This window comes from Alternaria metachromatica, assembly GCF_023757995.1.
Source record: "Alternaria metachromatica strain BMP 0045 chromosome Unknown scaffold_4, whole genome shotgun sequence".
In the NCBI taxonomy this organism is placed as follows: domain Eukaryota; kingdom Fungi; phylum Ascomycota; class Dothideomycetes; order Pleosporales; family Pleosporaceae; genus Alternaria; species Alternaria metachromatica.
The window spans coordinates 831,346-855,143 of NW_026055495.1; the positions used below are offsets into that span (position 1 = coordinate 831,346).

Consider the following 23,798-nt stretch of genomic DNA (forward strand, 5'->3'; position numbering starts at 1 on the left):
GTGGTGGGCTAATAACCCAGGGCATTACGCGCGCGAACGGGAGCTCCAGTCGAGTGCGCGTCATCGTGGCGAACGAATAAAGCGCCACGTGCCTGCTGAGCCACGTTGCGCCACGAAATCAGTAGTTCCCCTGGAAGACATGCCGCGGTTCCGTAGATAGTGCGCGACGGTTTGGTTAGGAATGGTGGATATTGGACAGTGTTCTGTGAGAGTGATGTCATTAGAGATCCTGAGACGTGAAGCGGGCTAGTCCCAATTGGGTATTGACGAGGATGCCCACACATCTGCACGCTCATCCTTCAACGCCGAGATACATGAGGCCTTGATATTCACTCACGTCTTCCTGCATCCCTCATCATTCTCCCAATAGCTCCCTCATGTATATCTCTGTCTAGTCAGCTCTCTACCAGTCCGTCTGTTTCACCACCATGCAGATGCCTGCGTCCTTGTACAGCTCGTCGAAATCTTCCTGGACCTTTCTCTCGATCCTTGGGAGATAGTCCCAGGTACAATCTAAAGACACTTCTCCCGTAGGACCACCGATATTGACGACAGCCGCGGGAATAAATGCCGGTGGCACAGCGCTAATGAAGTTGAAGGTGGCTCTGTCGAGGTGCGGCAATATGCCTTGCATCTTCAATACAGCCAATTGCTCTATGACGATCTTGCTCTGGATGGTGTTGTTCATATAGCGGAGGACGATGTGATTCAGGCTGACAGGAAGCTGGTCTTTGAGGCGAGCGTAGATGTCCTCAGGCTCTACCGCATCGTATGGGGTATTCAGGGCATCCCCAAGAGGCACATCCAATATTTCGAGGTTCTCGAAAACCTTGAGAGAGGTTTCTCCAAAGTTCAACCCATCAGAGAAGAGAACCAACATTCTCAGCGAGAGCTTGGAATGCGCGAATGAAGCCAAGAGGACTGGTCGAGAGATATCGGATCCTGTGATTGCATTGACTTGGGCTGGACCTGGCCGGTAGGCTATAGCATTCAGACGCTGACTGAGCATAATCTTACGCATGAGGCGAACGTTGACTCCACACCCGAGAAGGAGAACAGTCTCGAGTTTGGTCGAAGGAAGCGCTTGGACCGTGAATTTATGACCACCGGCGGCAATGGCAATGAAGCTGATCTTCAGCAGGTTTGGCGTAATGTCGAGAAACTGTAAACTGTTCTTGACGACTGGCTCTTTCGAGCTCGTATTCGAGCCAGTCAATCCTATCGCCCAAAGCTTCTGAAGCGCTGTGCTGGAACGAGAGAGGAAGTGATGCCTAAAGGTTGGTGCACCAGGATCAGTATATGTCTCACGCCAACCGTAGAGGGACTTGACTTACCAATCAAGGAGCGGAAAGGGACTCAGTCCATCGATATTGAGGAGTCCCATATTGGGTAGCAGAGCTAGCATCAGCACAAGCTGCGCATCCTCCACACCCCGTCCCAGAAGTCGCAGAAAGTCGCCGTCCTCCTTCAGTGTTGTGTACCATACGATGCTCGCCTTCAGCGCCGATGCGGAAAGCGATGTGGGCTTCGAGACTATACCGGCCTTGACTGCGGCTCCGACGAACAACTTGAACCTGGCCGTGGCTGAATCTCGTACGCTCTTCTCCGTGCTCGTGAACGACGGGCCGCTCTTCTCGGTTTGGTCGACATCCCTGACTTCCGTAACACCCCGCCATGCGGCTCCGGTAGCAACCTCATATTCCGAGCGCCATCCGCGAATGTCGACACGTTTCACCTTCGCCGCAAGGTCAGGTCGCTCGCATACCGTGCGGAGGAAGAGATGAAAAGGTGCTTTCGCCGGCGCTGTACGATTGAGGTAGGTCTTGTAGAGAGTGTCGGTCGCGGAGACGTTCGCCTTCTTTGACGTCAGGGCGAGTGCGCGAAGAGCCGATCGGGGGAGGAGGCTGGCGATCTGGTCGAGCAGCTCAGTTGGTAGTTTCAGGAAGCTGGCGGTGTCGGCAGTCTGCGCGTCCGTCATGGTGGGTATGAGTGTTGAAGTTGGCAGTGTCGTCATCAGGTATCTGTCTTGTTCGGGGAGGAGCGACTGCTTGCTACCCAGAACTCGTGGTAGTGTCAGGAGCTGACTCTTCGCGAGTTGACCTCAATTGCAAGCAAATAATGACGACAAACGCTCGTGTCGCAGTTATCGCGTGCTTCTGTTGCCAGGCCGACTATACGAGCGCGATGCTACGCAAGTCTATTTTCTCTTATCACGATACTGGCTCAAGCTCTTGTGTTGACGATACTTCTCTTTTTTCGAGAGCATCTAATTGGATGGGTACATATGGAATTCGGAAGTTGTGAGTCGCTCGTCTGCGTCGCGTCACCGCAGTACCATGCATGGGACGAGATGGAAGAACCAGAGTATGCATCGCACTCTGAGTCAGAGGAGGGCAATATAACATGGCCGCCGCTGCGTCTTCGTTCGATACTGGCTCAATTCGCCGTTGATCTCAAATATTCAAAGTTGGAGTTCCAACTTTCCAATGTTCCTCGCTATCGTCTTGTTCGTTGCGTCACCCAGGTTCACGTGCCCACAGAGCCGCCTTCACCTTCACTTTTGCAGAAACTTCCACCCCTGTCTCAGACCTTCTATTGTGACGCCTTTTCATTTTTTCGCTGCTGCCTACAGCGCACAGGCTCTTGGCTTGGCGCCCACACACGGCGTATATTGAGTTTCTTCCAGCCTTGTCCTCCACCTCTTTCTTCCTCCACCACCACGCAGGTAAGTGCTCGCCCCCGACTCCCGCTTGCTGACTATCCCCGCGAGGGTAGCATTCCTTCCCTGCGACCTGGTTCCTCTTTAGCCTGTCAGTATCCTCCTGGTCTTTGCCCCCAGTTAACAATGCCAGCGATTTGCTTGAGCTCGTGTCTCTTGGGTACTAACGCTGGGTCCGTGACTCTCTGTTGTAGGGAGGGCGTAGCCACACTGTCTTGCGCCCGCAGCTCGACAGTGCAGCTTCCCCCACTCATCCCGGTGTTATGGACTGGCCCCAGCGGCAATGTCTCTGTATACGACGGCATGCTATGGACCGCATGAATCCAGAGCGTTGGTGGAGATACGCATACCACCGGGTGAGAAGAGAGCCACAGAAATGGTGTTGCCTTCGGGCTTCCTGACAGACCAAATGGTCCTGGCCTGATCCCCATGATGGCGGTGGCAGCTTAGCACGCCCAAATAGAAGTAAGCGGGGTTTGCCAACCATCATTTGTGCAGAGAGTTATCCCAGCCCTTGGTCCAACAGATACCCACTGGGGTAGGCACACCCGCAATGGGTTAGACATCACCGAGATGGAGGACGACATATACATATACATGTATCGACCGGCGACATCGACCGGCGATACCGACCAACGACACCCACCGGCAACATCGACAACCGACGCGGCTATGATCTCACAAGCTTCGGCTTGCTGAGAACTTTCTTCCTGTCATTCGGCACTCATCCAAGTGGTGAGGATCGATAGGAGCTCTTTTTTTTTTTCATTGAGTCTTCGCCCTGGTGGTGTTGCTTGAGGAAGAAAACTTTGCTTCGTAATACTGGAGAGAAGTGACTAGGGTGACATTGCAGCTTGCAGCGCATCGCGTCGATCATGATGACAAGCAGTACTAGGGTAAAAAACAGATAAGTGTTGCGCGAAGCTGAGTGTCTGACAAGGACAGGTGATGAGTGAAATAAGATAAACGGCTAAGTAAGTGACTGGACGCAGGAATGGAATCGCGGCGGAGAAGTCGCAAGAGCAGGATTCGACAGCGCAAGAACGACATGTTTCTGCAATGGATCAAGTAATACAGGTACGAGCTAAGATTCGTAGTCATGTCGTTGAGAAAGTGACATCTGGGCCTCCAACATTCCACACCCGTTGGAGGAGACTGAGAAACATTCTGGGCGATCAAGTGAGCACATTGTTATGCGGACGAGATTGGCGATCTTTGACACCCGAGAGCAGTGAGAAAAGGCAGCGTACAATAAGCGCGCAGACAGTGCAGTTGTTGGTCGATGGTGTACGCCAAGGTAAGTCGCGTTACTGCTCCACCGTACTCACACCGATCGCTCACCTCACCCACGCTTCTACGAACGGCGAGGTAAAGGACGACGCCCATCCATGATCCTCCAGTGAGAGCCTCGGAGGAGCTAAGCCCCGAGGCTATTTTGAGAAGAGCACCGAGCCCTCGAAGTGCCTTTGAAGCGTAGTCACGTATCCGCAATATTTCCATAATCTTACCTGTCTAGAAGCCAAAACGGCGAGGCTTCCTCTAAGATGGGCCCAAGATCCACTCTCGTATATCCCAGAGCGGTATGCCGGTACCAGTCCCACTACATCATCGTGAGCTTGCGCTTGGTGATTCTTGGTGCAACATCCAGCAGGCGTTTCGTGCCAAGTAGTTCTGTTGAGACATGTGTCCTACGATCGGACTCTCTCCGGTAGTCGTCGGTGTGCTTCATGTATGGCTTCGTGAACGACGTACCGATATGGCGAGTGCCGCGCTAAAGAATATTGCGGAGCCCCACGCGCCAGCCTCGAGCAGGTTGCATTGGAATGGAATTCCACGGCCTCGATGCGCCATCCGATCCACAATTGCATTCCTGCAGGATAAGCTGACTCGGGCTTCCATTCGATCATACCAAGCGTGGTGAGGCCGTTACAAGCTCGCCGATCTTCAGGATGTCCGTACGTCATAAGTGGCCATCGTATCAAGCATAGGAGAGCCGGCCAAGAGCAACAAACTCCATGGCATGGTGTACTTGTCAGCCTCATCCAATTGTTGGGACGCGTCCCACCGTGCCGCTCAGAGGGCGATGGACCAGAAGTGGCGCCCGAGATGTTCCGGTGGCAGGCTCGCTTGTATGCATCTCAGCCATACGCCTCGGTAATGGCTACTGGAGACGGGATATCGACATCAATGTGGCATAGCGTTTAGGTGGTAAACAGCGCATTTCGGTGAGTGTGGAGATGCTTGGCAGGACTTCGGTATCTAGACTCAGCGGTCCGACAGGATTGTGTCGTGCTTGGTTTGCTTGGGCTGGATGTCGGCTCCATATGTGGTCTTCGGAAGTGCGTAACACTGCGTCTTGTTAGCTTTGAAGCGCGATTTATGGGTTCTTGTCCGTGCGAGAGTCTATGCAAGACGCGTCCTAGATGGAAGCTTGATGTAATGGCCAAAACCTAACGCGTTGCTTATTGTCTGGACATCCGGAATTACGCAAGGTGCGGGGCTAGGCGTCGGCCGGGAGACTCACAACCAGGAACAAGGAACGGCTGCGGGATATTCGGCGGGCGCGAGGCATTTTGGCAGTATTGGGAAAGTCGAGATATAAGAGTGGAGTAATCGTCCCAACTGAGTGGAGATGGAAGGTGGCTGAGTCGAGATTGCCAGGCGACTAATCGAGTGTCGCGTGACGGCAAGCCGGGAACCTGCTTGGCGCTGAACACCACCAAGGGCTTATCAGCTGGCCAATCCCCATGTCTCGGTGCCATCCACGGCCTTCGATTCCAATGCAGGGCAAACCTTCTCCAAGATGATGATCCAGGACGAAGACTACTTTATACCGCCCAAGAGCGGCCGGTACCGCTGGTACAATGAACCCCGCCAAACCTCCATCAGGTCGATAAGGATGACTGACGACAACACTGCAATGAACGATTCGAGCCCCTTGCTGCAACTACCTCGGGAACTGCGCGATGAGATCTGGGAGCTGGCTTTCAACTCGACGAGGCTGACGTTCGGCCTGCGATACACACCCCGCTATGGCGAGAGGTATCTCAAGCCTGCCCCACATTCCCTCGCGCTATTGCGCGTATCCCGCCAGATACACATCGAAACACGCGACATGTGGCTTCAGCGTGTTACTTTCAACTTTGAGGATCCTCAGACTATGCTAAACAGACTATCTGAGTTACCTGAGTCTACTGTATCCAGGATCCGCCACCTTCGGCTCATCGGCTCCCCAATGATGCGTTATCTCAAAGGCTTCGACGACCTCATGTACCGTCACGAATCGATCTTTCAGCTTCTCCCTGCACTCCGACTGGACTGCCTGACCGTGTTTGCGGTAGCCGCTGCTGCACCGGAGTATGACGCCATCACGAACTTGATCAACCGCGGGAACGGTTGGAAGGAGCTTCGCTATGTCACTCGGAGTTCGCGCATGCTCGGCTTCAGCCCCTCCAGGAGCCACGGATCTCGCGAGACCGGTGACATATGCCGCCAGCCCCAGCCGAGGTTTTGGAACAAGAGACTGTGGAACAGGGATGGGGAGGGCTCCGGGTCAATCGTCCAAGTCTTCAGATCGACAGAAGAGAATGACTGTACGTCCGTCCTTGACCCAAACAGACGAGAGTCTTTCGAACAGAGCCCAGAAGAGCATGAACTTCAGGGATTCGGCAGGGTGGATGATGAGGATTTGACAAAGGGCGCTGGCGCTCGAAAGGCGCTGCTTGTCTTGGTGAAGCGCGGCGAAAACGTGGACGTCACCCAGAAGTCGCCTGGGTACGGAAAAGAGAGGGACATGAAGGCGAGGTTTCATAAGAGAAGTTGGAGGGTGCGAAAGAAAGTCATCGTTTGGACGCCACTAGATGCAGAGAAGGACGACGATGATGTTGGCAACGGTTGGGCGAGACCTCAGATCCGGCGTCCACCTTACGGCTTTGACGACTATTACGACATCGACGACATTTGAGAAGAAGCACGCGATCTAAGCCTGCATCTTCTTGGGGTGTATGGGATGACTGGCTTACTCATTCTATCATTCCACTACATTCAACATCGTCCCTCCGACGTTCACACTTACCGAGGGCTAAGTTCTGCGCCTAATAACACATGGTGCCTTGATCTCGATCTTGACGACGGCATGATCATCGAACTGCACCTTTGGTGTTCAGCCTTCTCAGGCGAATTGCCATCAAGAACGAGACGGACGAACATCAATAACGTATCACTGATTACTTTAGATGTCTTGTGAGGTGGCAGCTCTTTCATATCGGAGACCGGAACGACTTGAACCTGTTTTGAGCACTGCAAGCTCGATACAGTCACGGCCGCCAAAGCGATTGGCCGCTGGCGGTCAAACCGGGTTGCGCATTTCTGAATTTGAGGTTATCGAATCCGACATCTTTTATCCACATGGTTATTATTGGCATACTAACGGTAAAGGTCGTGATGATAGACATTTCGGTACATTCTTCAGATATCTTCGAGCAGGCTCAGGTAGACAGACAGCAAAACAATCATCATTCTCGTAATCGACTCAATCGCTCAACAGGGCTCAGACTTCTACGAGCGCTCTATGTGTCTGAGGTAGATACCTATCTGACCAGATCATCGTCTCCATCACCCAAGTCTTGGCAACCGTCTACTCTAACACAACCCCTAGCCACGAACTCAATGAAACACATAAAGAACACCAAAACAATCATTGCAAGATATGACGTTCAAAATCACGTTACTTCCCTTTTTGCGAGTACCGTGATACGCAACCCTGGACAGACTGTCCAACAAGGTACTACCTCACACCAACCAACCCATGCAGAACTTCTGAACCTCGCCAATCCGCACCACACACACACGAAACTGAAATTCATTGCCTAGAATTTCCGCTGCTCTTTCGCAAGTACCTCACCTTATCGAACGAAAGAACGAAACTGCCAACATGTCGCACGAATCAGTCTGGTACTCGCGCCCGCGCAAGTACGGCAAGGCCTCTATCGGCTGGTAAGTCTGTGACTGAATCTGAAGAGGAACAAGAGGTTCAAAGAAGAAGGACTGTGCTGACGGGGAGTCAGTGTCGTTACCGGTGACAAGAAGAAGGCCGGTATCATTCGCAAGTACGGAATCAACATGAGTCGTCAGGCTTTCCGTGAGAAGGCGCAGGACATTGGGTTCGTCAAGGTATGTGATTAGATGCGGAGCGTGGTGTTTCGCAGCAAGACAAGGAAAAAGAAAAAGAAAAAGAAGGAACGGGAACGATGAGATGGAGGCTGACTGGGAGACAGTATCGCTAAGCGCAGCCGCGATGGGCGCGGAACTGCGATGAGAGAGTGTCAAGTGTATGATACATGAGAGTACTACATCTAGACACCAAGACCTCGATCACGCGGGTGGAAATGGAAGACGGAAGGAAGAGATTATGCATCGGTTTCCTAGTATGTAGCTACCATGCTACTACACTTTTCCCCCATTTTCTCCAATGAGCGAAACCGATAGCTCTTTCCATATCCCTCTTTGCGCCCAATCGTGCATGCCATGAATCAGACCTTGTGCCCTAGCCATCAAATATATCACGAGTCTAGAACTCAGCAATATGATACTGCTCCAACGCCTCCTCAACCTCCGCCACAGGCTCAGACACCAGATACGGCCCCTGCGGATTCATCACCTCAATCCCGCTCCCATACCCCCCATCCACAACCTTCACCGCACTAACCACGCCCTGCCCCTTGCCTTGCCCCTTCAACTCGCCCACTGACTTGATCGCCCCAAACCTGCTGCCATACACCCCACTATTCTCCTCATACATCTTGTAATATGGGAACCCATGCGACGCATAGAACTCATGCGAGAGAGGCCGGGTAAGCGGCTTCCGCCCCGTAACAGTTTCGTACAGCGCGGCATTCAGGATCTGCGCGTTGAACACGGTGGTTTTGGCAACGTCCCAGTTGGGACGCAGGGTATCGCGGTGGATGACTTGGTGGATGAGGCCGCCGGCTGCGAGGTTCATCTGCGCGGTTGTGGGGTCTGAGGGGCCGGCGCCGCGGAGGCGGAGGACCATGTGGATGGTGGATTCTTTGTAGATGCGGTAGTCGTCGAAGTCGCGGAAGTCTGATGTGAGGGTTAGCGTGATTGGACGTAAGTGTGGTGAGTGGGGTGGGTGGCTGGCTTACCTTCGAGCTGCTTCCCAGCGTAGATCAAACGCATGTCTTGCGTGGGTATACCCGTTACCTCGCGGATACGTAACTTGAAATTGCTGATGGGCTCCAGATGAGTGACGTCGAACGTCTTGGTCGTGCCGTTGAGCTGCTTGAGGAAGATCTGCATGGGCTCACCGGGAAAGGCTCGTGGACCGGGCAGTTTGTAAGGCGTGATTTCGATCTGGATACCGGCTGTAGCTTCCTGTCCTGTGATCTGCGCTTCGACTGAAGCCCCGCTGTTGCTGGGCATAGCGACAAACTGCCGGACTGTGCCATCCCCGTGGGCGATGCCATCGATCCACTTCTGTTGGGGGACGACAATGTAGTCTTGTAGTGGAGATACGGGTTTGGCGTCTGCAGGAGCCTTTCCTAGTCGGATTTGTCGGCGGAACTGGTTGGCCACAGTCTCGATGGCGGGCTCGGCGGAGATGACGTTTACGCCGCCGACATAGATTTTGATCTTGTAGGGGTGCATTTGCTCTTGGACAGGGCTGAAGTTGATCCACATCGCCTCAGATTCTGCACGATTGTCAGTTGAACGTTCGAGTTTCTGATCAGTTTGAGGATACTTACGGTACATGGGGAAGAAAACGCCGCTCTTTACGACCATCGCCTTGGGCAGTTTGGCGCTGTGCCGTGACACCGCTTCGAGTGGGAAGGCGCCGAGGTTAGGGGGGAGGTAGTTCGTCTCGGAGATATCTGGCACACGAATTGTGCGTCGGAAGGAAATCTTGAGGTCGTCATTTACTGTGATGGTATCATCTTTCAGCGTACACGACATTCCGGACTCGAGTTTAGACATGGCTGCGGTAGTTCAGATAAACAGGTTAGCAGTGCGCGCTGGTTAGATCTGCGCACACAAATTCCAGAGTCTTATCTGAGTGTGAAGGTGAGAGCGAGTCGGGTAGTAAAATAAGTGATGATAAAGGTAAGTGTAGAGGAGACCCAAGGTACGGAGTCAGGAGCGCCGAGGTCGCCCTGAATTACGGAATTGAGGGTCTATTTCGTTATTAAATTCGATAAAGTTAGGTTCGGTTCGTCGCTTGTGCGATGGCATTACCAGGTTTCCCATCCGACTGTCCCATTACATATTCTTGTGCTCAGTGGCTAACCGAAGTAGGGCTCATACCAGACCCTTCCGGCTCTCCTCAACCACCTGCAAACTCTTTTGACAGTCCCCGCAGTACCCTCTGACCCAGTCCTCTACCTGCTTCTCTTTGCCCTTCTTGGCTGCGCTTTCTAGGAGCTTTCCAACCTTGCTACATTTATGTGTCTCATCCAGTAGCCAGTTCTCGTATTCCGCTTCCACCACTTCCTTCTCAATGCGATTGACGACGCGTAAAGCAACGAGTAGATCGTGACGGTGCGAGCCGAGGCTTTGTCGCGTGCGGTGGAGACGCTGGGTGCTATGCGTAGAGGGTTTGAAGAAAGACTGGGTGGAGACGGTAGATGAGGGATCGTGGAGGAGGGTTGTGAACGTCTGGTGGCTGTATACAGTTAGCTGAGTTGGCATCTCTAGGTGAAGAAGTATACCATTTGTTATCAGTGCTCGCCGCGACTGGCACTGAAAGCTCAAGATTGGTGTTGTTCCGGTTCAAGAACGACTCCTCGATATCGCGAATGTAGATCGAGCGGGTCATCGTAGTCGATGGCTTGACACCCAATCGCGACATGTAATTAGCGGCATTTCGCTCGTGCCACCAGCTCCAACTGTCCCTGGAAGTATAGAAGAAGTTGGCTCCACCGCTGACTAGCAAAAGGCCAAAGAGCAATGTGTGTGCTGAGATAACTTTGCCAAGACCGGCTACGATCGCCAATATCCAGCTCATGACTGTTGACACCACACTTATAATGATGTTTCCTATGTATTGCGCGACAAAAGATGCGGTCGTCTGCGGGCGTAATTTGAACTTTCGAGGTCGGTTCGGCGGTGGTATGTCCTGCGCGTCGAGCTGTACAGCTTGTGTTTGGGCGCCGATCTGGCCAAAGATATTTGTGACCTTGTTCGTGCTTCTGTTGTGGCCGAGCCTGGCGACTTGATCATTGACGACATCAACAAGATCTTGCGCCTCAAGCTCCAGGTCTTGCAGGGCTTGGCGTTCGATGAGTTTCCTCGCAAAACGTGGGTTGCGCTTCCAGTCCACCTTTGTGTGGATAGCAAGCTTACATCGTGCTTTTGACACATGTGTGATGACTGTTTTGCTAAGAAGTACAAATCGATCGTGGCCTGGCAGGTACCAGGGTGTCTTGCGATCTGAGACCACGTAACAAAGATGGTCGTTGAGAACTTCGATGACCTGGTAGTCGTTTATGACAACAGCTCCGTTCTTACCAGGCTGTGCAATTTCGTACTCGAAATCTCGTCGTTGAAGGTTTTTTTCGCTCGTGATCCACGGCCCTTGGACGATGCGGGACGCTCTCCGTTCCCGATATAGTAGCTGGAACACCGCACTCTTGTCACCGAAGAGTATATGAAATAGGCCTTTTGCGCTGATATCGTACTCCTTCTCCACGGCAACTTGCGTCATGCCAGCTGGAGCAAAGACTACAGCTTGCGACGGTAATTTGAACTTGGTTGCGTTCTTTGCGGCACTTGCGCCGGATGGTCCAAACAGATTACCATCAATGCGCAGGCTGGTCTTGATGTTCTTCCCGCCATAGCCTGTATCAACAGGCGTGTCTGGAGAGATTTCCTCCCAACCCTCCTCACCAGGGGCATTGAGGCTTTCATCCGTCTCCATCCTGATCATTCTCTTCATCGTTTCTTCGAGGCTGTGCTCTCCAGAGGCAGTATTGCGTACGAGGAAATTCAGTCGACGCAAGAGCAATTTCAGAGGCTCGAGGAACGTCTTCACAGTGAGCCTAGTAGCGCCATCCTCCCTTGCGCCTGACTTGAAATGGAGGAAAAGAAAGTCGCAGTCCTTGCCGGGAGCAGCAGTGACTTCATCGATAGAAGACATGCTTATTCCCGTGATAAGTACAAGACCCAGGTGATTGCTGTAGAAGTATATGTTCTTAGTTGTGACGTACACGCGCCCGGGGAACTCTTGTTGATCTGTCGGATTCCATACGGCTCGGAACACCAGCACGACTTTCTCCGAGCGTGGCACTGTAGGGAACAGTATCCGGAACTGAGCGTCTTGCATCCGGAGAGCGAGAGGGTAGTAATTGGGGAAGTCGACCTCGTCATGGTTGGTCTTGGTGAGTATCGGAATGGGTCCGCCCATACTGCTCGACTTGCGATGAACAGCGCCGGTAGGAACAGGAGGTGTTCCATTCTTCTCATCGCTGGGTCCAAGGACAGGAGACGGGTTAATAGGACTCGGAGGTCCAGATTGACTGCGGTCGCGCGTGTTGGTCTCATCTTCGCGCCCAAGGACGTTGACATATCCCCAGTTGACCGAGCCCCAGAGGTTAGCCATGAGCCCACCAGGCATGTTACCTGAGCGACCTGTCCCGAGACCTCGCTCTCCGCTTACAGCGACAGCGGCTTTGCTAAGGTTGGTCGGAGCCGGCGGGCTCGCAAGGGTGGAAGGCGCAAGACTGGTATATGGAAGTGTCTGGCCCATGACAAGCCGAGTATCAGGGAGGCCAGGTGCAGGCGCGGCAATCTGTCCGACCTGTACAATGTTATGACTAGCTGAAGCAAGACTTGCGGAGATAAGACTAGCAATGCCACCGCTGGCGGAAGAGGGGTTGCTTCCACTCAGCTGAGGGCTTACTGTTGATTTCCTTGTCAAGTCGAGCTTCTCCATGATTCTGGCAGTATGATCGCGGCGGCTGCTATCGCCTTCAGTTGTTGTGCCACGTCGAGCCGACACATCGAAGCTACCGCGTGTCGCATTGCTATCAGCACCAGGAACGCCGAGCGATTCGGTACGGTCCATGCTGACGGTGTCTTCACCAGGCTGGCCGGCTTGTCCCTCAGAGGTCTTTGCAGCGAACTCAGGGGCCACAGGAGGGCTTATAGAAAAAGCGGCGTCGACGGAGGCAGCTCCCGACAGATCCTTGGATGTATCTTCCAGTGCCTTGCGCTTGGCGACCTCAAAGGAAGAGATCCACTCAGTGATATCGTTCTGCGTCTCGGCCTGTAGGAGGATCGTCGTGTCTTTCGTCTTGACTTCGAAACAGAAGCGTCGCTCTTCAGCAAAGGCTGGCCGAATACCGCAGAGTAGAACACCGATCTTCTCTGATTCTTCCACGGCGCCGGACCGCGTGCCCTGTGTCAGCCAGCCGAAGATGCCGTTCTTGACGAAGAACCAGCGCCTGACCCAGTAGGTCCTGGCCGGCTTACCGGTGATAGTGCGCTGGAACAGCCAGCCCTGCTTTTCAGCCTTGTCGCTGCCGAACTCAGGCTTCGCTGGGGATTGTAGGTTCGCGGACGAAGGCGCGGCGCCGAGGTATGGGACGGTCGAAGCGGCGTAGGTGTCCAGCTCTCGCGATGGTCTTGCGCTGACTTCGGCTGCGCCCTCGATCTGCTGGCGTGCTAGATGGAGCTCCCGCTTGAAGACTCGCTCGCCGTTCTCCATCTCCTTGCTCCAGCCCCGCACGCGCTCGACGTCGGAGGTCCACATGTTGAAGCCCTTGTTGGACGCATCAGTTGCCGCCTTCATGTCGCGCCACTGCTCGTTGACGACCTTGACGAGTATCTTGTCCAGTGTCAGACGCACTTGGGGTGCCAAGACGCAGAAGTTCATGCTGGCCTGGAGGTATGCCCGTCGCGCCTCGTGTAATTGGAAGGCATCTTCTCTCAGCGAGGACGCCTCCTTTGTCTTGATCTGGCCCGCGTACCGCGCAATGGCGCCGTCAAAGGTGCGCTGTGTCGAGTCGAGGTTCTTGCGCGCCTCCTTCAGCATGCGCAGGTCGTTGGACACAAAGGCCCGCATGGGTTCGCACATGGTCGCCTCGGCCCTCTTCATGCTGCGCAGCGTGCCGTTCCAGAACTCGCGGGCGCCCTCGCCGAACCGCTTCAGGGCCAGGACGGTGTAGTCGTGGTCGACGACGGCTTCGGAGAGCTGCAGCGGCGGGTGCGAGGTCTGTATGTACGTGTCCACGAGCCCCTGCATCTTGTTGCACTCTGCGGCGAGCGTCGAGGTTGCGCTGATGAAGGAGTGAAGCCATCGCTCTATCAGTTCGATCTGGTCGCCGTAGTGGACGGCAGTCGCGCGGAAGGTGGGCGAGTCGAGGGCGGCTTCTTTGATGACGACGGGTCTGTATGCAATTGTCAGCATGCCCGCGTACTTGGTCACATCGTCTCGGCCTACATCAGATCCAGCGGCCGTGACACGGGCTCGATGCTGAGCTGCGGCGGCTTCTCCTCCGCCATGCTGCCGACTCTTGCGGGCAGACGCTATAGGAATGGGTATCTCAGGAGCAAGCAGAAAGAGACTAGACAGGCAGGCTATTATACATGGTCGGCGGCGTGGGTGGGCGTGTCGCGTGGTGCACCTCCTCGCCCATGCACCGCTCGATTGGTGTTGCGGCGGGTCCATCGTCACCGCCGCGGCGAACGTCAGTTCACGCGCTAGCGCCTACTCCACCAAAATTTTGTGAAGGCCCGGCGCGAGACGCTCCTGCACAACCTCGACATCCACAACATCCACCATGGCAGGCACCAAGGAGAAGAAGCGCAACAGCGGCGTCAAGCGTGACCTGAACGCCGCCAACGAGCCCCCCGCGAAAAAGGCCAAGTTGCTCGACAACACCGACGATGAAGGCTCCGACAGCGACGGCGGCGGAGTCTCGCTCAAGGTCAACGAGGAATACGCCCGCAAGTTCGAGCACAACAAGAAGCGCGCCGAGCAGTTCCGATGTAGGCTTAGTCAGGGCATAGCCTCGTTCAGTACTAACTTTGTGCAGTAGAGGAAAAGTATGGCAAGGACAAGGCGTTCCAAAACGGCGGCGACGAGTCGGAAGACTCCGAAGAGGGCGTGGAGGAGGACGATGCAGCCGAGCTACTCGACGAAGACCTCGACGAACAGGTCAATGCCACCCTCCAGGCTTTGCGCGCAAAGGACCCTCGCATCTACAACAAGGAAGTCAAGTTCTACCGCGAACTCGAAGAGGGCGAAAATGGCACAGATGAGAAGAAGAAGGAGCCATCCATGACACTTCGAGACTACCATACCAAGAATCTGCTTGAGGGCAAGTACACGGGCGAAGACGAGGACGAAGATGCGCCGCCCAGGACATATGCGCAGGAACAGGAAGACGCTAGGCAGGATCTCGTCAAGGCGCTCAAGGATGCCGACGAGGAGGAAGACGACGACTTCATCGTTGCAAAGGAGAAGCCGCAGAAGTCCAAGAGCGATAAACCCAAGATCACCGCCGAGGATGTCGAGAAGGCCGACCAGGACCCCGAGACTTTCCTGTCCAACTTCATGGCGTCTCGCGCTTGGGTACCCACGCAATCTGCCCGCTTCCAACCCCTCTTGTCCGACGATGAAGATGAAGATGCCGCCGCAGACGAGTGGGAAAACTCGTACAACCTATACTTTGAGGATACAACGGGTGCGAACGAGAAGATCATGACATATGCGCGTGATGCTGTCGCAAGCACCACGGTCCGTCGAGACGATAAGAGCGGCCGACGCAAGGCCCGTGAAGCCGCAAGACAGAAGAGAGAAGCTGAGAGACGGGAGAAGGAGCAGGAGCTTGCACGTCTCCGAAAGCTCAAGGTGGAAGACATGGAGAACAAGGTCAAGCAGATCCGCAAGATCGGAGGTCTGAGCGGCAGGGACTTCAACATTGACGAGTGGAAGGAGGTGTTGGAAGCCGACTGGTCAGATGAGCAATGGGACGCCGAAATGCAGAAGCGCTTCGGTGATGCCTACTACGGAGACACTGTCGAGGATGAGGAAGAAGGCGGCAAGAAGAGCAAGAAGCCTAAGAAGCCAAAGTTCGACGATGATATCGATATCAAGGATCTCGTCCCTGACTTCAAGGACGACTCCGAAGAAGAGCGACCCGACCTCTCATCCGACGAGGAAATGCCCGATGCTGAAGCAGAGGACGATGACGAAGAAGCCGGTGCATCCTCCAAGAAGTCCTCCAAGCAGCGCAAACAAGAACGCGCCGAAGCCAAATCCACCGCACGTCGCGATCGCCGCCTGATAGAAAACCTCGTCAACCAGAACCTCGAATACGAAGCTGCTCTCGCTGCCAAGCCCTCCAAAGCCGCCTCCCGCTTCCGCTACCGCGAGACATCTCCCACAAGCTTCGGTCTGACTGCGCGCGACATTCTGCTTGCAGACGACAAAGCCCTGAACGACTTCGCGGGCCTGAAGAAACTGGCCGCGTTCAGAGATCCCATCAAGAAGAAGAAGGACAAGAAGTTTCTCAGCAAGAAGGCCCGCATCAGGCAGTGGAGGCAAGATACTTTTGGCAATCCTGATGGACCCAAGGGCGGATTCGAGACTCTGCTTGGCGAAGAAGAGGCCGCGGCACCCAGGCGCGACAATCGCAACGACAGTAACAACGACAGCAACATTGTCGAAGGCGAGAAGAAAAAGAAGAAGAGGAGTCGCAAGAGGAAGGCTACTGCCGTCGAAGCGTGACCAGTTCTCTAGTTTACTTGTATACCACTGTTCTGCGGAATTGATACCTTTGAGTCGTTTATCTAGCCATGTCTTCACATCTACCTCTTTACCACTCTGATCCACCACCTGTGATTTTATAGAACTATTTCACCACACCACACCTACAACAGCCCTCCAACACCCCCTGAAATCAACCTCACGATCTCTTCATGCAGCCAGCCAGCATCACCCATCCCTTCGCCACCACCAGTCGCGTCACAGCACATCACCAGCATCTCGATGGCCAAAAGCAACAAAGATAAAACCGACCAAGCGGATGTAAACCCTAGATAAGAAAGCGGAAGCGGGATCCAGAACGATCAACGCAAGGGAGCGGGCCGTCAGGGGAATGCAAAAATAACTACCATGCTACACACAACGACAACGCCAACAGCTAAAAACAACTCTCGCGGGTCGCAGACCGACGCGGCAGTTTGGACCGCGAAAAAAAGGAGATATCGTGAACGTGGGGTCTGGGTAGATGGCATAGACGACTGTTTTTCTTTTTGAGGATCCAAGAAACAAAGGGGTGGGTCAGACGAGTGAGGCTGTGCTTTTCCTCTCCCCCCTTCACCTTGGTATACCTTTCTCGGAACAGCTTGGAGCCAGGGTTCGGTGTAGCTTTTTTCTATTTTAACTTTGCGGTTCACCGTTTCGAGGTGCCGGTGCGTTTTCGGGTAGAACGTGAGTAATGGTAGTGTTGGGGTACGGTATCCAGTCAACTAGTCAATGGCATGTCAGTTCGGCGGTATACTACATGTCATGTTGCAATTCAATAACGTGGAATGGGGTGGTGATTTATTGATGAGCTATTACTTTCGCCCAGCAGGCATACGCCGGTCCATCTACTACCCAGAAACCAGCAGGTCCAGCTCCTACGCGTGCCGTATGCGGAAGGTATCATGTTATCGTCATGGTAAGTTGTGGGACTAGTCGGAATGTTCCTTTCCGTATTCCCAAGTAACTGCACTGAGCCGTGTGAGGGGAGTGGACTCGAGATAGTATTCGTCCAATTTCGGGATGGTTGTCGTGCGATTGTAACGGTGATATCAGCCGGAGGAGGGTCGACATCGGGTATGGTGAGGTCGCACAGTGATCGCACAGAACTCGAGGTCCCTCTACTGGTCGTCGGCATCGTCGGGTTGGTCGAACAGGAAGTTCGCGGCCAGCTCCTCGTTCTTGTCGCATGCAAAGTATGCTTGGATAACGAGATCGCGCTCGAATCCAAGGCGACATAGGCGCTCGATAGCCTCGCGCTCCTCCTCAGTTACAGAGATGGCCTGAGCACCGGGTGGCAGCGGCGCGTCCTCGTCTGCGTCCTCGGCCAGGAGCTGCAGGAACTGCTCTGGATTGTTTGCAATCATCTGCGCCAATTGAGGGTTGCCCGCGCCGACCTGCTGTAGGATGGGCTCAAGCATTTGTGGCTGCTGCTGTACAACCTGTCGTAGCTGCTGGAACTGTGGGTTGTTGCGCAGGAACTCGAGAGAATTGGCGTTGAGCGCACCGGCCGCAGCACCGCCGCCAGTACCACCGGAGCGGGCACCGCCAGCACCTCCGCGATTTTGAGCAGCCTGGGCAGCGGCCTCGAAGAGGTTCATCGGCTCGTCACCTCCGGATGGTGCGTTTCCGGCAGGCGCAGGTGTCGCACCTGTGTCGCCGCCAGCAGCGGGCGTGGGAGAGGTCGGGGCACGGGCTTGTGCTTGTGCTTGTTGCTCTTGGAGCGCGCTCTCCGGAATACCCTAGAATGATGTCAGCACGTGTGTCGAGGCCAGCATGGTCACTCGTCCTACCGTCAGAAGATACTCAACCGCGCGGTCGGGGTTGAAGTAGGCGGCGCGCATGGCCCGGTCAATATCAGCGCGTGCGAAACCCATGCTCTCCATATTGGCAATGGCGGCCTCGCGCTCTCCACCCATAGTCAGAGCCGAGGGGTCATTGAAGCGCTCGCCGGATGCCTGGGCTGGCGCCGGAGAAGGTGTAGCGGGGGCGTTTTGTGTGTTGGATGAAGGTGCGGGCGCGGCAGGAGCTGCGGGCGTCTGGGCTGCTGCTGGAGCGGGCGTTGAGGGCGCTGCTTTACTTGACGATGCGGCGGCGGCCTTTGGCTTGGAGACCATGCAGACGATGAAGCCCTTCTCCTCGATGTTGTACGACTCGACTGTGTTGGCATCTTGCAGGATCTTGCCTATTGTCTTGTGTCAGCGACTGTGCTGAGCAGCCATGTCACCTCAGCAGCTTACCGGAGTAGATGAGCTTCTGCTGGGGAACTTCCCAGCCCTTCTCGGCCTGGATCTTGGACTTGAGGGTGCCAATCTAGCGTGTCTGTCAGCAGGGCGGTTGCGATAATTTTCTGGATGTGGCGGGTCTGCGCACCGTTTCCGAAGGCTCGGCCTCGATGACGAACTTGTTTTGCTTGAGGTCCTGCAGAGGTTAGCAGGCTGGAGTGTGTTGAACAAGGCAGTCGGTGTCTACCTTGAATGTGATCTTCATCTTGGCGGTTGCTGGGTGCGTGGTTGAAGATGGAGCTGGGTGGGCGGGGTGTCGGAGTCGGTGTTGGAGGTGAGGTAGTGGGGATGATGAGGCACTTCTTGGCGGGGTTTAGTAGTACCGCGTAGTGAGAAAGAGGGTAAAAGTAGAAGCAGGAGCAATGTGAATTCGATTGCAGCCTTTATCCTCACAAAGCGAGCGTCGTTTGCTCAGAAGGTCGTGGAAACACGGTGCACTAGGTTAGGCTGTCGTCAACCACAGTCAACTGGTACACATTACCACTTGACACTGCCACTCACACTGACACTGGAGCTGTGCGCCACAGCTCTGCCAAACCGACGCCACATGTGGCGCACCTCCAGGCTTCACTTTCACTGTTCAGGCGCCTCCTGCATCGTTGATCGTGAATCCTGATCGCTAATCCTGGGCGCAAAAGAGACCCCTAGACCTATTCCTCGGTATTGATGTACCCACCACACATACCAGGTGTTACTGGCCACGAGAGTTTACTTTTTACGCGGCTGCTGACATCCAGCTCAGGGCTCGACTATCGGTTGCAGGGCCCCAACGGCCAGAACACGGCCAGTGACGCAACAGCAGATCGCCCAGCCGCAGCTTCATCTCCTCCCCGGCTAGTGTGCTGACATCGCATCGACACACGGCACGCTTCCACATGCCGCGCATCGCCAACTCCAAAATCTTGACAAGGTTGCAGGTGCTGTCATCGTCGTCGCCCAGCCGGTTGCTGCTCATCGCTCGGCCCTTTGTTTCAATCCCCGCCCTAGAGCCGCCATGAGTCGCGGGCCATGAGGCGACGAGACCGTTTCACCGCCTTGCCAAACTCTGGCTAGGACACGCCGACTGTGTGACGGTCGCCTATTGATATGCTGTGCTCTCCGCACTGCACGAGGGGACTATCGTCGGTCGCACCTCCGTAATGCCTCGCCAGCGCTTACCAGCCGTGGCAGATCGAGCCAGTATCCACAGCTCATCAGGCGTGGAAATTGTCCGATAGCGTTCTCTCCAGGTTGTTTGTTGTGTCTGCCGAACGCATAGTCAAAACAACGCGTCAGGAAATGAAGGGCTAAACTTACCGCAGCTCCACACCATAAACTTTGACAGGTAGGCCCTTGAGCTGTTTCCGGCTCTCGACGCCTGACCCGGTCTCGCTCGCGATTGGCCGCTTTGGCTCGTGTTTCGAAAAGACAAACTGTTTTCCTTCTTTTGCATCAGATTCCAGCGCATCCGGCCTACTGCCACCACGCTGAATCGTAGGCTTGCCATCATACTCTCAGCTCTGCGGCCGTGCTACTGCATTCTGCTGTGCCAATGTCGCATCGCCATGCCCTTAGGACTCGGTACCCATGCTCTGAGGTCGTGCAGCGCCATGCTCGAATGATGCTTGCGTGCATCCCAGCAGACTAGTAGGGGTTTCCCCGTTTGTCCCACGCGTATTGCAGGCCAGTCCACGAAACAATGGGCACACATCAGCCTTCTCGACTTCACCCAAATTTATTATTACTACTCGTCCCTCCCCACATGCTCTCCCCTCTTCACGCCGCTATCCTGTCCCTTTTTCGTCACTCCCTCGCTCGTCATCCACTCGTCACTCATCGTCGAACAACGCTCGCTTCCCAAAACCCATCGTATTCCTTAGTCGTTCCACCGAAGATCGGCCAGCTATACCGTACATACTATAACCGGACTAGACCCGCATCAGCCACGCCCCGTAACGGCTTGCTCGACTATAGTAGCTGCAGCTATACAGCCGCATTATTTCCTGCAACGCGTCCGACTCGCGCCTGTTCGGTTTCGCGTCTCTCCACAGCAACAATACTGGGGCTCCATCTTGCATTTCAACCGATAGTTCACCCACTTCTCTGCAGCATCCTCTTCGGTGTCCTTCAACCAAAACCAATTATCGACAATCCCCCCTGGAACCCCCTGGTACTATAATACGACTATACCTCCCGTCTGTATCGGTACCTCGACGTACTCCAGGCTGACTGTCGCCTTCCACCAAGACTACTCAGGCCGGGGTTTGAGCTGACCAACAACCTTACGCCTCTCGTCCATCATGTTGCAATCTCGAAAATTCTACCTTTCCCTTGTTGGCGTTATTGCATGGTCAAGCACAGCCGCCGACACCGTCTTGTCTATCTTGGAAACGGCATCTCTTTCTTCGTCTCAATCCTCCCTGGTCAGCATCGCTGCTGTAGCGAGCACTTTCGACGTCGTTTCTCTCTGCTGTGTCGGCTTCTACATATTTCACAATGTGGGAAACGTCCGCGGAGCCCTAGAGCGATCAGGTCGGGCAAGAAAGACTTTGGTAACAGTCAGCGTTCTCATATCTGGCGCTGCGTTGGTACTGTCTCTCATTTCGATCATCATGATCAAGTCAAGATGGGCAGAGGTCACAGCCGACCCTGCTGTTGCGCCGGTCTCAAATTGGGACAGCCATGTTTCGGGACAGATCGCAGCCTGGGTCGTATCATGTCTCAGTCAGGCCATCCTGTACACCTCATCGCTATGGAACCGCAAAGCACCCAAAGTTCAGACTGTCATCACATCAGGCCCCCGTGACTCAGTCATGAGTGAACTGCGGACTTCGCGCCCAAGCCATCTCAACTTCGCAGAGCACACCCAGCTTGCGACTCCCATGGCCATTCATCAGCAACCCGAGGTCCTTGGAGCCTTGCCCTCGCCCACCTTCTCTACTCGCTCATCGCAGTCCCTCAGATCTTTCCGAGAGTCCCTGCGTCATGTAGTCCGCCCAGTCAACTCGCGCACTACTCTCATCAGCCAGAAGTCCTTCACCAGAGACGCCCCAGCCAGCATCTACTCGAACCGACAGTCGATTGACACTGTTTCTCACTCTGATGGGTTCGATAGCTGGGACACAAGCAGCGTGAGCCTTCCAGCACGCGATGTCGTCTTGCAGCAAGCGGCGCCAACAAGGGGCACAACATTGGAGCCGATCCCCGGCAGCCGTCCTCACTCGCCCGCTCGCGCGCTGGACGGTCCGTTTCTGTCAGAACTCCCAGAGGAAGATGATGAAGATCTGCCCCCGCCCCCGAAGATGATGCCAGACATCTCGCGCCCACCGAGTCCAGCATGCAGCGAGGCTCACATCCACCCCTTGTTCAGGTCGGAGAGCCCATCAGGTCTGCCACCTCCAACAATGACCCCTGGTACGAGCATCATCGCCAGCCCCTACTCCAACCAAGCCATCGCATGTCCGCCACGATCATTTAGTCGGATGAGGTCGAACAGCAATCTGAGTCAAACCGCCATGGGCCCCCCTTCTCTCCACCAAGCCAGAAGCTTCACCCGTGAACGCTCAGCAAGCCTCCAATCAAAGTCCAGGAGCCCTTCTCCTCCCAGCCGAGAAATGACACCTCCCATCCCCGACTTCGTGCTCAACTCCTCCCCTCGAAGCAGCATGAGCGGCTCTCGCCGCGTCGCTCTCCAGTACTCCCCTGATCGATGATAGATCATCACGAGGAGTACTACCTCTACTCCCTTCATGTCACTCATATAATGTGAAAGATGTAATGTCTCTTACGTTTGTACGATACGATTTCCCTTACACTGTTCATACCTTTTCGGTATACCCATTCATGTCACACATTCCTCTTCTGTCACTAGCTCTCGCCCTCACGGGGGTTCGATCGAGCGTTGAGCGTTTCTGCATCGCGACTCTTTTTCTTATCAGGTCTGGGCTCCAGCATACAGGGCTGTTCGAGCGGACAATCATCATCTCGTTATGTATAGTCGTAGTATCTTATTGTTTCCACATACAACTATTTGCTGGTCAACTAGTTAGGCGCACTATCAAGACGGAAAGCTAGAAAAAACCCGGACAAGAATGGACGGGAAGGGGAAGAATCGAAGACGAAGTTAGGCCGCAAGGCTGCAACGTTATACCCAAAATCAATACAACAAAAATCATCACCATCAGTAATCTACAAGCATCTTCTTCCCTTGATACTTCTGTCCAGCAAACCATAATACGCATTGTTGTGAAGAAACTTTCTTTCTCTGCCAAAGCCGGAACCCCCTCAGCCTCACCTGTCGTATTCCAACAGTTCCCTTCCCGCAACGACGCTACATGACTGACAACCACTGCCCTTCCCTTACCACAGAACATGCATGATGCCAGCATGACCCCCCTTCACAACATGCAGTATCTACCCTGCCCCACTTCGAGCCAGTCAGGGTCGACCGTTAGCCGAACTTCCCATTCTACGAGGGAGATCCCCGCTGGCCATGGTACGTATACAGCCGCCTCATTTCATTTAAACCTACCGGCCGAATGTTCTTCGTTGTTGGCGAGCATGCGGGGAGATTGAACCTTATGTGATGACGAGTTCGGGCGTGATTGCCCTGACGCACGCGCGCGGCTTCCGGAGTTTGCGGAAAAGGGTGTGTGGGTGCACGGCCGGACGGGTCGGAGCCCGAGATGGAGCTGTGGTGATGAGTAAGGGCGGGAGCGGGAGGTGGTGTTGAGGGGAGTCTATCGTGTGTTTAGGTTCGGGGTGAGATGGGTCGTATATATGGTTTGTTGGATTGGGGGACTATTGGATGGGTGCAGTGGTGTTGAAGACATGGGGCGTGATACTTGGGGTATCTTGTCAGAGAATTATTATCGTGGATGATTCTGTGGAGAGTACGGATTCGACAAGATCGTCGTTGTATTGAATATTCTGAACTTACTTTGGCTTGCAGTGTGGTGTGCGCAAGGCTGTACTGCAATTCCCATCGTGTATTTTGACTCCATACTGTGACGCATTAGCCTTGCGATCAGTTTGAGACACGCTGAACCGA

The 23,798-nt window shown here is 54.5% G+C and overlaps 6 protein-coding genes across 6 annotated transcripts; 3 read left to right on the forward strand and 3 right to left on the reverse strand.

Moving 5' to 3' along the window:
* Positions 1 to 403: 403 nt before the first annotated feature.
* Positions 404 to 1,978, reverse strand: J4E83_002639 (uncharacterized protein; the record flags this gene model as incomplete). Its single annotated transcript, XM_049329583.1, has 2 exons — positions 404 to 1,271; positions 1,335 to 1,978. The coding sequence occupies 2 exons, from the start codon at positions 1,976 to 1,978 to the stop codon at positions 404 to 406; spliced, it is 1,512 nt and encodes a 503-aa protein (XP_049191262.1).
* A 3,544-nt stretch (positions 1,979 to 5,522) lies between these two features.
* On the forward strand, positions 5,523 to 6,683 carry J4E83_002640 (uncharacterized protein; the record flags this gene model as incomplete). The annotated part of the gene is made up of 1 exon (XM_049329584.1): positions 5,523 to 6,683. The coding sequence occupies one exon, from the start codon at positions 5,523 to 5,525 to the stop codon at positions 6,681 to 6,683; it is 1,161 nt and encodes a 386-aa protein (XP_049191263.1).
* Positions 6,684 to 10,033: 3,350 nt separating this feature from the next.
* J4E83_002641 (uncharacterized protein) lies at positions 10,034 to 14,236 on the reverse strand (the record flags this gene model as incomplete). Its single annotated transcript, XM_049329585.1, has 3 exons — positions 10,034 to 10,397; positions 10,444 to 14,121; positions 14,175 to 14,236. The coding sequence occupies 3 exons, from the start codon at positions 14,234 to 14,236 to the stop codon at positions 10,034 to 10,036; spliced, it is 4,104 nt and encodes a 1,367-aa protein (XP_049191264.1).
* Positions 14,237 to 14,514: 278 nt separating this feature from the next.
* Positions 14,515 to 16,466, forward strand: J4E83_002642 (uncharacterized protein; the record flags this gene model as incomplete). The annotated part of the gene is made up of 2 exons (XM_049329586.1): positions 14,515 to 14,722; positions 14,770 to 16,466. 2 exons carry the CDS (start codon positions 14,515 to 14,517, stop codon positions 16,464 to 16,466), a joined length of 1,905 nt encoding a protein of 634 aa, XP_049191265.1.
* Positions 16,467 to 17,605: 1,139 nt separating this feature from the next.
* J4E83_002643 (uncharacterized protein) lies at positions 17,606 to 18,974 on the reverse strand (the record flags this gene model as incomplete). The annotated part of the gene is made up of 5 exons (XM_049329587.1): positions 17,606 to 18,226; positions 18,278 to 18,669; positions 18,725 to 18,797; positions 18,858 to 18,905; positions 18,957 to 18,974. 5 exons carry the CDS (start codon positions 18,972 to 18,974, stop codon positions 17,606 to 17,608), a joined length of 1,152 nt encoding a protein of 383 aa, XP_049191266.1.
* Positions 18,975 to 21,048: 2,074 nt separating this feature from the next.
* On the forward strand, positions 21,049 to 22,461 carry J4E83_002644 (uncharacterized protein; the record flags this gene model as incomplete). Its single annotated transcript, XM_049329588.1, has 1 exon — positions 21,049 to 22,461. The coding sequence occupies one exon, from the start codon at positions 21,049 to 21,051 to the stop codon at positions 22,459 to 22,461; it is 1,413 nt and encodes a 470-aa protein (XP_049191267.1).
* Between the last annotated feature and the right edge of the window lie 1,337 nt (positions 22,462 to 23,798).